Source organism: Protomyctophum parallelum (assembly GCF_964188405.1).
Source record: "Protomyctophum parallelum genome assembly, chromosome: 1".
In the NCBI taxonomy this organism is placed as follows: Eukaryota; Metazoa; Chordata; class Actinopteri; order Myctophiformes; family Myctophidae; genus Protomyctophum; species Protomyctophum parallelum.
This window is the reverse complement of record NC_139697.1, coordinates 3481101-3493600: the sequence shown is the minus strand read 5'-3', so window position 1 is coordinate 3493600 and position 12500 is coordinate 3481101. Positions and strand designations below refer to the sequence as shown.

Sequence of the window (12500 nt, the reverse complement as noted above, 5' to 3'; positions counted from 1 at the left end):
CCTACAGCCTGGAATTGTGGACTAAATCTTATCCAACGATAACAAAATATTCTTTAGTTTTGGGTCTGCAAGGCTAAATGTCATCAAACGGTGGTTCCGTGGCTCAAATGGCGAATAATTAATGGACCTGGACATGAAAAGGGTGGAAAACCACTGACCTATCATGGCCTCTCTCTGCCCCACAGTGGGAGTGGCCACAGCGGTGATTGGCTGCTATTACCACGTTGAGTGACAGCAGTCAAATGGTGTCTCCCATGCAGCCCCTGGCGGTGCATGGCGCCTTGCGGGCGTCGCTATGCTAATCAGAGGATTAACCCATTCTGACCTGAGATCAGATTCTAAAAATGTTTGAAATTGACAGTTTTCTGATAAAAAGCTATGTTTCTATGTCAACCGTTCTTCGATTTTTTCAAAAATAGCAGACCTACAAGCTCGTATCGCGCCACTCGGTGGCGCGATACGAGCTTGTAGATCTGCTATTTTTAAATAGCTAAAGCATAACATGATGCTAACACCAAAAGGGGTTCCCGTTCAGAATGGGTTAATGACTTGCACTAATGGGACAGTATAATTACAGAAGGCTCTCAGTCGGGTCCCCTCGCTCCACCCAGGGAGCGAAGCCACCGAGCCAATCAGGGACGGACGTGTCTCCTCCCAAAACCATCACCCTCTTATCCCGGATGTCTCCCTGATGGACAGAGGGTTATAACGGGTGCCAGGTTTTGGAGCAAGACAAGCAGGGTACCCTGAACCTTACCCTCTCTCTCAGCACAGGCACGGAATCTCCAGCAAGAGATCAGCTCCTTCCACAGGGGAACGTCCTAGAGATTATTCTCCACCGTTATCCCTCTGATGTCAGTTTAACCAAAGACTCCGTCTCTCTCCCCGGCCGTCTCTCCTCCCAAACACCCTCTTTCCACCAGGGTGTTTCGCAAAAAAAAGCCCCTAATATGCCTATCCCTAACCGTGACCCTAAACATGACCTCACAGAAACTACACCTAACCCTAACCTTGACCTTAACCTTAACCCGACACAGAAACTAGGCCTAACCCTAACCTTGACCCTAAAAGCTCATTCATATAGTCTGGATTTTCGGTGGTGAGGTGACCATGTTACGTTATTTCAGCTCCGGTGGTGAAGTGACCACCGGAGCTGAAATAACGTTGAGCGGTGGTGAGTAAAAAACAGAGAGAAGGGCTGGGGGGGGGCGGTGGCGGTGGTTTGCTCTTCACCGCGGCTCAGTGACGCCATGTTGTATATAGTTCACCTCACCACCGAAAATCCAGACTATGAATGAGCCTTAAACTTAAACCCGACACAGAAACTATAGGCCTAAAGCCTATAACCTCAAAACCAATGCAGGGCCGAGGGCTAAAGGAGCCCCCTGAGCAGAGCCAGAGCGAGGCCTGCCTCCTCCTCCTCGATGCCTGCCTCTGGTCCCTCTTACCACAGAAGGCCTCCTGGAACTTCTTGGTGAGCTTCTCGATGACGCTGTAGCTCTCCACGTAGTCCACGTGGTCGTCCAGCGGCTCGCTGGCGATCTGCTTCAGCGTGTTCATGTCCACGCGGCCCACGCCGATGGCGAACAGCTCGATGCCCGCGTCGCGCGCCTTCTGGGCGATGTCCTTCACGTTGTCCTGGGGGCGGCCGTCCGTCACCACGATGGCCACCTGGACGAGGCGGGGAGGAAGACGACACGAAGGGGTTTGAGTGTACATACTGTTAGGTCCCCTAGTCTAGGGTTTAGGGGAAGCAACATAAAATACATACTGTTATGTCCCCTAGTCAAGGGTTTAGGGGAAGCAACATAAAATACATACTGTTATGTCCCCTAGTCTAGGGTTTAGGGGAAGCAACATAAAATACATACTGTTAGGTCCCCTAGTCTAGGGTTTAGGGGAAGCAACATAAAATACATACTGTTAGGTCCCCTAGTCTAGGGTTTAGGGGAAGCAACATAAAATACATACTGTTAGGTCCCCTCGTCTAGGGTTTAGGGGAAGCAACATAAAATACATACTGTTAGGTCCCCTAGTCTAGGGTTTAGGGGAAGCAACATAAAATACATACTGTTAGGTCCCCTCGTCTAGGGTTTAGGCCGGGGAAGCAACATGAAATACATACTGTTATGTCCCCTAGTCTAGGGTTTAGGGGAAGCAACATGAAATACATACTGTTATGTCCCCTAGTCTAGGGTTTAGGGGAAGCAACATAAAATACATACTGTTAGGTCCCCTCGTCTAGGGTTTAGGGGAAGCAACATACAATGCAGAAAGACAATTGCAATAAAACTGAATGTACATTTATTTAGGATAATGGCAAAAGCCTGATGGAGGGGAAAGGAACTGGTTGGAATAACGTGTTCCTTCCACACGCTACGTCCAACCAGGGAAACTCCCCCCTGTCAGGTGTAAAGGAGCAACTTGGACACTCAGGCATGAAGGAAGCATGAGTTCAAGTCCGTTGGTCTCCCCTTGTCCCCCATATATGGGGACTAGGTTGGCGGAGGGTGTGTAGAGCCCAGGATCACATTAGATAATTGACACAGGGGTGAAAAATGGGTTACAAAATCGTGGGACAAAAAATATAAATTATAGGATAATGGCAAACAAATATACAATAAGCACACACCTAAACTACCTAACAAAACCCAAACTAGACATTCAAATCAGATAACAGAAATCAAAAGCACAAATAAAGAACTGTTCTTCTCAAGACTTGCAAGACAGGCTACTAAATTAGTCTCTTCCAAAAGTCTTCTCAAAGACCGGATGGTCGCAGGTTTGGGTCGGGGTGAGAGGACAGTTTGAAATATGGAGTACAATATGAACTCCATATTTCAAACGTTTGTGTTCTTTCGTATATTAACGCCCTACTTGATCGTACTGCGGGAGACGTCACACCAAAGCATCAACAGGTAGCAGATCTACAAGCTCGAAACTCGCCGCTAAAGCGACACATTTCGATCTTGTAGATCTGTAGACAATACACAATAATATGTCGTCACTGTCAGGCAAAAAAAAACGTCATATCTCCACATTTAATATTATTTTCCATAAATGAATGCTTGGTTGTATGACAAAAGTATTGAAAAGAGCCCCATCTATAAAAGCTCACAACATGTCACCTCGCAACGCAATACGTTGTCGAGAGCTTGGAAATACGTTATGCCATTTTGGTATTAGCATCATGTTATGCTTTAGCTATTGAAAAATAGCAGATCTACAAGCTCATAGCGCGCCACCGAGTGGCGCGCTACGAGCTTGTAGGTCTGCTATTTTTGAAAAATCGAAGAGCGACTGACATTTTTTTAGAATCTGATCTCAGGTCAGAATGGGTTAATCAGACCAGTGTGTGTCCAGTGGAAACCTCATATGAATCTGATCTCAGGTCAGAATGGGTTAAAAATTGGAGACACTATACCATAACATTTTAAATAAAATAAAAACACCTTACAGTACTGTATACAGTATGTTTTAATTTATTATATAAATAGTTCATCTTTTTCGACCATGTCATTTTGTCCATGGTGCGTGCGGTCTGTCCCTGTCGGTGGAATGTAAGGAATGCATGTCTAACCAAAAACTAACTCTGTACTTCCTATGGTTAATATGAGTTAATATTTATAATGTTAACGTTTATTGTTTTATTAGCCCCTATACATTCCACTGGGCTGGACCAATATTTGTTTTATTTTAGTTATAGATAGAGGGCAGGTATAATGTATTAAGGGCAGGCAGATATAGGGCATTTTTTTGGCCAGGGATCCTTTTAAGTCTCTCTGTTGTGGGTTTAATAACCAAATGAAAAGTATTAACAAAATAATAACTACATTGTATTTACTGTGACTGTGTGCATGTGCGTGTGCGCGTGCATGTGTGTGCGTGCGTGTGTGTGCGTGTGCGTGTGTGTGGCTTGGCTACAGATGTAAACTACTTGTGTTCATATTTAGAAGCCTCTGTATTGTTCATAAATCAGTCGTGAGGCATCAGGCATCGGCAAAATGCTGTTCAGTGTCTGCAATCGTTGGCAGTCTAGTCTCCATATATGGAGAAGGCGATGCTTTCTGTACCCGTGATCTGTATCCTGAAGCACTCGTTGTAGAGTTTTCTCAAGTTTGCGCATCAACTATTGTTTGTGTTCAAGACATTTCTTGTAAAATGTGAATACAAATAAAGATGTTAAATGTGTGTGTGTGTGTGTGTTAGGGCATTAACCAAACGTGATTTTTGATAGTCGACTCGACTACCATCAAAATCGATTTATAGTCGATTAGTCGGCGGTAAAATATGATATTTATTCCAATCAAGCATTAAAACATCGCGTTCTGAAACAGCCAGCGAGTGAAGCAAAACAGAGCCGGTGAATGCACTCAATGCAGGCCGTGTGGAATAGTACTAAGAGAGTGGCGACACCTATGGGCTATAGTTCCAAACATTGGAACTGTATCCCATTGAGATAGAATGAGCACTTCCGCATTCCATTGTTACAGTGGGAGTCAACGCGAGTGTCGCCACTCTTACTAGATTACGCTGAATGCCGCTCTGGTTGGCCGAAATTAGCTCAGCTGTTTCAAGTCAAAGTTGCAAGTCCACAATGACTCACGGATGGACGCGTTGTGAGCTTGTAGATCTGCTATTTTTGATGCGCAAGACCGTTCTACGTTGTTCACAATGTTTTGGAGTGGAGACTGAAGCGGGGAGGAGGCGAAGGAATGAACCTTGCGATGTTTTTAATACAACCATAAATGTTCAACAACAAGTTACAACAACAGTTCCTTTGGGCAGAGCGAGGAGGAACTCCTGCTATACTTTACTGTACCGGACGACGACGACACGTCTCCAATCTAACTTGTTGAACAAACTACAGTAATAAACTCACCAATAGTAAAAGTATTTACACACTGCAGTTGTCCCCATTGATCTTATGAGCCTATGAGGCATATCACATATGCTTTTCCCAAAGAAAATCTGTCTTGACTGCTGCTAGTGCCACCGCCGATACGCCGCCCACCACACCTACACGAGTGAGGGTGACGGCAAAACCCACGTACAGTAGGCTTGTATGATATGAAAACAATAACCCACGTACAGTAGGCTTGTATATGATATGAAAACAATAACCCACGTACAGTAGGCTTGTATATGATATGAAAACAATAACCCACGTACAGTAGGCTTGTATATGATATGAAAACAATAACCCACGTACAGTAGGCTTGTATGATATGAAAACAATAACCCACGTACAGTAGGCTTGTATATGATATGAAAACAATAACCCACGTACAGTAGGCTTGTATGATATGAAAACAATAACCCACGTACAGTAGGCTTGTATATGATATGAAAACAATAACCCACGTACAGTAGGCTTGTATGATATGAAAACAATAACCCACGTACAGTAGGCTTGTATATGATATGAAAACAATAACCCACGTACAGTAGGCTTGTATGATATGAAAACAATAACCCACGTACAGTAGGCTTGTATATGATATGAAAACAATAACCCACGTACAGTAGGCTTGTATGATATGAAAACAATAACCCACGTACAGTAGGCTTGTATGATATGAAAACAATAACCCACGTACAGTAGGCTTGTATATGATATGAAAACAATAACCCACGTACAGTAGGCTTGTATGATATGAAAACAATCAGCCAGGAATGGATTAGTACTGAAGTTGGCGAACTACCAACAAAACAACCGAGCTCACAGCTGCATGCCTGCTGTAGAAAAGCAAAAAAATAAAAAATAAAAAAATCATAAAAAATATTAAAAATTAATATTAGCGAATAATCGGATGTCAATTAACAGTGTCGACTAGTGTTTTGCTAGTCGACTAGTCGACTATTCGATTATTATGTTAATGCCCTAGTGTGTGTGTGTGTGTGTGTGTGTGTGTGTGTGTTTGTGTGTGTGTGTGTGTGTGTGTGCGAGCGTGCGTGCGTGCGTGTGTGCGTGCGTGCGTGCATGCGTGCGTGCGTGTGTGCGTGCGTGTGTGCGTGCGTGCGTGCGTGCGTGTGTGCGTGTGACCTTGTTGATCTCGGGGGACTTGGTGCGGGCGCCCTCCGCCTCGCTGAAGGCCACGTTCATGGCGAACTGGATGGAGAGCCCGGTCATGGTTCCGGTGGACAGCGGCTCGATCTTGGTCACGGCCTTCACCAGGCCCGCCTTGGTCTTGTAGGTCTTCAGGGACACCTGTTATCGGCAGAGAGAGAGAGAGAGAAAGAGAGAGGCTGCGTTAACTCGGCGCCGACACAGATCCAAACAACATCCATCCTAAACGTGTGGTGTTAATCCAAGGTAACTCGAGAACCGTTCGCCCCGAATTTGACCCACGCGTTCCACACCACCAACAGGGAGTGCAGTGCCCGGTGTCGAGTCGGTGGGACACACGGTTGTCCAGAAACACCACAAAAGCCCAGGCTCTGGACATATAGGGCCCAAATTAGCAAATTGATCACACCAATATTTGGTAGAAAATGGCTAAAAATGCTTTTTTGGCCTATTCAGTTTTAGTGTATGCAATTAATGCATTCAAAAGAGCTGAATAGATGTTTTATGGACCCATAATAGTGATTACTATTTAAGTTAAGTTTTGCCATAACCATTTATTTTGCCATAAATCAGGTAGCTTTTAAAGGTACGGCCATGACAGCAACGGTAGGAAAAAAAGATATATAATATTAATCATATTCGGTTTTCGGCCAACTGATTCCTATATTCGGTATTCGGTTTCGGCCAAGAATCTTCCGGCGCGTCCCTTTTATCACGATATCATGATGAATCAAACCTTTATCACGATATCATGATGCATCAAACAAAGCAAAACAATCACCAACTCCTATAGAATAAATATTGTCTCCGACTTCTGTCGCCTCATCTATCACTGACCGAGCCCAGAACTCCACCACAGTGGATCGGCTCTCTCTCCAGGTCGTCGTCATGACGAGCCCTCCATCGTCGTTTCCAGTCATCCCGGTCAGTTCTCCATACATCTGGCCAGCTCGTTGGTACTTTGCGCTCCTGCATCGCTCTTGAGTACATCCACGTATGTTAGCGTGGGGCGTCCTCGTGATCGATGCCCGTGTGTTGGTTCCCAGAGCACCAGTTTGCTGGCTGGCAGCTCTTGATGCCTTTGGCAGTGTCCTGCTATAGTCTCATTCTCCTGGTGTCTTTGGCAGTGTCCTGCTAGTCTCATTCTCCTGGTGTCTTTGGCAGTGTCCTGCTAGTCTCATTCTCCTGGTGTCTTTGGCAGTGTCCTGCTAGTCTCATTCTCCTGGTGTCTTTGGCAGTGTCCTGCTAGTCTCATTCTCCTGGTGTCTTTGGCAGTGTCCTGCTATAGTCTCATTATCCTGGTGTCTGTGGCAGTGTCCTGCTATAGTCTCATTCTCCTGGTGTCTTTGGCAGTGTCCTGCTAGTCTCATTCTCCTGGTGTCTTTGGCAGTGTCCTGCTAGTCTCATTCTCCTGGTGTCTTTGGCAGTGTCCTGCTAGTCTCATTCTCCTGGTGTCTTTGGCAGTGTCCTGCTATAGTCTCATTCTCCTGGTGTCTTTGGCTAGTGTCTCTGCTATAGTCTCATTCTCCTGGTGTCTTTGGCAGTGTACTGCTAGTCTCATTCTCCTGGTGTCTTTGGCAGTGTCCTGCTATAGTCTCATTCTCCTGGTGTCTTTGGCAGTGTCCTGCTAGTCTCATTCTCCTGGTGTCTTTGGCAGTGTCCTGCTATAGTCTCATTCTCCTGGTGTCTCTGGCAGTGTCCTGCTAGTCTCATTCTCCTGGTGTCTTTGGCAGTGTCCTGCTATAGTCTCATTCTCCTGGTGTCTTTGGCAGTGTCCTGCTATAGTCTCATTCTCCTGGTGTCTTTGGCAGTGTCCTGCTATAGTCTCATTCTCCTGGTGTCTTTGGCAGTGTCCTGCTAGTCTCATTCTCCTGGTGTCTTTGGCAGTGTCCTGCTAGTCTCATTCTCCTGGCTGCTATTTTCTGGCTCACCCTTGGTAATCCCTCATACAGAGTCTTGTTAGTGACATGTACAGTACACTGTACAGTCTTGCTGATGTTAAGCATTCTGGTGTACAGTAGCACCCGTCAAGGGACTTCTGCAGGGTTGTCTTCAGGGTCCAGCATTCACTGCCGTATAGGAGAACAGACTCCACCGTTGCGTAGAAGAAGAAGCTGAGTTTGATTTGTCGAGAGAGCTTGTTCCTTCAAGGGGAGTACAGTATCCTTTAAGGGGAGTACAGTATCCTTCAAGGGGAGTACAGTATCCTTCAAGGGGAGTACAGTATCCTTCAAGGGGAGTACAGTATCCTTCAAGGGGAGTACAGTATCCTTCAAGGAGAGTACAGTATCCTTCAAGGGGAGTACAGTAAACCTTGCAGTGTTGATTTCGTCGACTAGACGAAAAATGTCCGTCAACTACCTTTTTTTCACTGACGAAAACTAAATAGAAACAAAATATATTAAGACTAAATATACTGACAATTTCGTCAACAGATAAAAACTAGACTAAAATGTTAGGAAGGGACAAGTGGACAAGAGATCCAGTATGAGTCATTTTACACTCGGTTGCATGCTGGAAATAGCCGATCCACAAGCTCACAACGCGTCGCAGCGTTGTGAGCTTGTAGATCTGCTACTTTCAGCAAGTGAAAGAAAATGTTACGACGGCATCACGGCCCGCCAAAATACATTTTGTTCGACTAATTCAACTGTAGATTTAGTCGACTAAAACTAGACGAACTAGACTAACACTAAGACATTCCAGGTGACTAAAATGTGCCTAAAACTAAATGAAGTTTCAGTCCAAAGACTATAGGGCTGTATTTTGCGTGTCTTAAGTACCAGGTCTTATTACCTAACTTGAGTAAACTAAAGACCTGGAGGCGTGATCAATGCTCTTTGGCCACTCAGAATAGCCAAATGGCATTGACCACGCCTCCAGGTCTTTAGTTTACTCAAGTTATAGGGAATAAGACCTGGTACTTAAGACACGCAAAATACAGCCCTATGACTTAAAGGTTTTATGACATTCATTTTCATTTATTTTTCTTTTTTCTTTTAGGTTTTATGACCTCAATTACACCCAAAAAACCTGAACTTTGAACATTGAGTGGATTTTCTGTGGTCTGAAGTTTTCTTTGGGGTTTTTTGGGCCTTTTGAGCTACAATAAAAACAGGCAACACAGTGAAACAGTGACATCTGCTGAGCAAATCAGAGCACCTGTTTGAGCCAGAAAACCCCAGATCACAAAAAATCTACTGAATGTTAAAAGTTCATGTTTTTTGGGTGCAATTGAGATTAGAAAACCTAAAAAAACCGAACAATTCCAAAACCTTTTTTTTAATGTCACAATCCCTTTAAAACTAATATAGACATGTGTACAGCATACCTCGTTCTTGACGCGGCTGGCGTAGTTGACCACGCCCACCCGCGTGGCGCTGGGCCCCACGTCCAGGCCCTCGATGACGTTGGCCAGGAACACCTTCACCTGCTCGAACTCGGCGGGGCGAACGCTGCGGCTGGAGTCCACGATGAACACCAGGTCGGTGGGCCGCGTGTTGCACAGGCCGGCCGCTGTAAGGGCCAACAAAGGGAGGACAAGACACAGATAACACACGCTGCTACACACTGCTACAGTATTCATCCAGGCCCAGCCCTGGTGTGCTATGGACTTTATATTGAAGGAAAAAAGAATGTCGGGCCCACAGCAAAATGTTCTCTTATAGCGAGAATCACACGCATACATCAAAAGAAAGCCTAACTTGTCCACTTCGATTTAAAAAATAAATTTAGATTTTACCATCTTCCATTCTGGAGATATTGACCTTTTTCTAACACCTGCTTTTGCCTGAACTCTGCTGGCTTGAAAAAACAGCAGAGATATGGAAGGTTGAAGTTGACAGACATTGACAGACAGATATAAAAATGAACACAAATAATATCCTATACATATTATACACCGAATGAAAGCCCTGAATGTCTACTTTTAGGAGGAAAACAGTACACATTGATCCCATGTACAGTTTGTCAGTAATTGGTTATTGAATGCAGCTTGTGCCCACCAGAGAGAACTTTAGAGAAGACCTGAACAACTATTAATATTATTATTATTTACAAAATAAGGCCTATAGCGACATGTACATATACTATATACCGTATGAGACTCTCTGCTTTCATAAGAAAAAAAAAGATACTGTAATAATAATAAAAATCACACCCCTGTGAAGTGAGCGCCACTCAGTTCACACGGGTATGATTTATTTTGGCAGCGTGGTAATTAAAATGTTGACATATAATTGCTTATAGCAGCTTTATCTGATATACAGTGCTGACACACGTGGGCGTGCCTTAACCGTTATCCCTAAACCTATTTTTGCCATATTTTAATATCTTGAAAAATATTTTAAAATAGTTCAACTATAGCCAATCTACATCCACACATTATGTGTATGTGTTTAATAATAGTAATAATAGTAATATATAGGAAAACTCCAAAATGTTCGTTTTTAAGGAAATGTAAAATGTAAACGATGCAATACTGCCTCATCAAAGTTGGTGTTGTGATATTACATATTGTCAATTACTTGCATGAGAAGGAAAGGGGTGGTGGAGTTAGCTGTTTTAGCAGAAAGTTTGAAGGTCCAATGGACTTAAGAGGTTTGGCCCAATGCGTTTTTTTACAACTTTACTACATTGGTTCAATATTTTCGATTGATTTCGATCTGATTTATGGGAGAAAATAAATCAAAAACCTCAAAAATTGAGTTATGAGGTTTCCTCCAGTCCGGACAGCAGCGATATGATATCTATGAGCTCACAACGCGCGGCGCTGTCTGCAGAAAGCAGAGATTAACATATTTGCATATGCCCAAATGAAAGGCGTCTTTATGTTTGTAAAAAAAGAGGAAAAAAAGCAATTTTTTTGGGATGAAAGCCGTTGGTGGAAAATGAGGAGGGAGGAGGGGGGGGAGGGAAAAGGAGGGTGCACAAACACACGCACAGTCGCGCACACACACACACACACACACGCGCAGACACACACTGGATGGAGTCAAGTGTGATGTATGCATGGGGATGGAAAAAAGGAGGCGGGATCGGAAGAAAAAGTAAATTAGAAAACAGGAGGAGAGGAGAGAGGAGAGATGGAGAGAGGAGGAGGAGAGAGGAAACAGGAGAGATGAGGGAGGGAGAGATGGAGAGAGGTGGAGGACCAGAGAGGAGGAGAGATGAGGGAGAGGAGGAGGACCAGAGAGGAGGAGAGATGGAGAGAGATGAGGGAGGGAGAGATGAGGGAGAGGAGGAGAGATGAGGGAGAGGAGGAGAGAGGTGGAGGAGAGATGGAGAGAGATGAGGGAGAGGAGGAGAGATGAGGGAGAGGAGGAGAGAGGTGGAGGAGAGATGGAGAGAGATGAGGGAGAGGAGGAGAGAGGTGGAGGAGAGATGGAGGACCAGAGATGAGGGAGATGAGAGATGAGGGAGAGATGGAGAGAGATGGAGGACCAGAGAGGAGGAGAGATGGAGAGAGGAGGAGGAGAGATGGAGGACCAGAGAGGAGGAGAGATGAGGGAGAGATGGAGAGAGATGGAGGACCAGAGAGGAGGAGAGATGGAGAGAGGAGGAGGAGAGATGGAGGACCAGAGAGGAGGAGAGATGAGGGAGAGATGGAGAGAGGTGGAGGAGAGATGGAGGACCAGAGAGGAGGAGAGATGAGGGAGAGATGGAGAGAGGTGGAGGAGAGATGGAGAGGAGGAGGAGAGATGGAGAGGAGGAGGCCATGATAAAACAGACTATAGGGAGAGGCCAGACGATGTGTTTTCTTTTTAGAGTAAGTCTCAGTTCAATAAAAAGGTACAACGGTATGAGTTGGTTGGTGACAATAACAAATGTTATACTACAATGGAATAGGATCCATTCATCTCAGCCAATCAGACCTAAGCTCTATAAGGCAGCAGTTTGCGTGTGTGTGTGTGTGTGTGTGGTAGCCGGCATACAGTAGCAGTACAGTGTGTCTAGCTCGCACGACAGTGAGCCACGGACAGACAGACAGACAGACAGACAGACAGACAGACAGACAGACAGACAGACAGACAGACAGACAGACAGACAGACAGACAGACAGACAGACAGACAGACAGACAGACAGCACAGAGCATTAAATACAGTGAAAGGTACATTAATTAAGTACATGTGCTCAGACTGCACGCACAGCGCTGAAAGTCCCTGCGTCTGCCAAACCTCACCGATCTCCACTCTCTCCCTTCACCTCTCTCCCTCCCTCGATTATGCCACACTCCCCCCCCCCCACTACCTACACTAATGCAGCAGTACACAACGCAAACAACACACACACAAACACACACACACACACACACATGCGCGCGCGGCCAGCCGAGCATGCACACACGCACACACTCTGTCCACCTCAATCGTCCAAATTATCCACACACCTCTGAAGACAGCCTGGGTTGTTGGTATACGGCCTAAAACC

General features: G+C 45.1%; 1 protein-coding gene across 2 annotated transcripts in view; it reads right to left on the bottom strand.

Annotated features, from left to right (window-relative positions):
- Positions 1 to 12500, bottom strand: part of matn1 (matrilin 1) — a 22921-nt gene that overhangs the window by 9221 nt on the left and 1200 nt on the right. For both annotated transcript variants that reach the window (XM_083782557.1, XM_083782558.1), the window contains exons 2-4: positions 9402 to 9586; positions 6047 to 6211; positions 1449 to 1671 (exon numbers count right to left, since the gene is read on the bottom strand). In XM_083782557.1, the coding sequence (XP_083638683.1) occupies positions 1449 to 1671; positions 6047 to 6211; positions 9402 to 9586 (573 nt within the window). The remainder of the gene's footprint in view (positions 1 to 1448; positions 1672 to 6046; positions 6212 to 9401; positions 9587 to 12500) is intronic.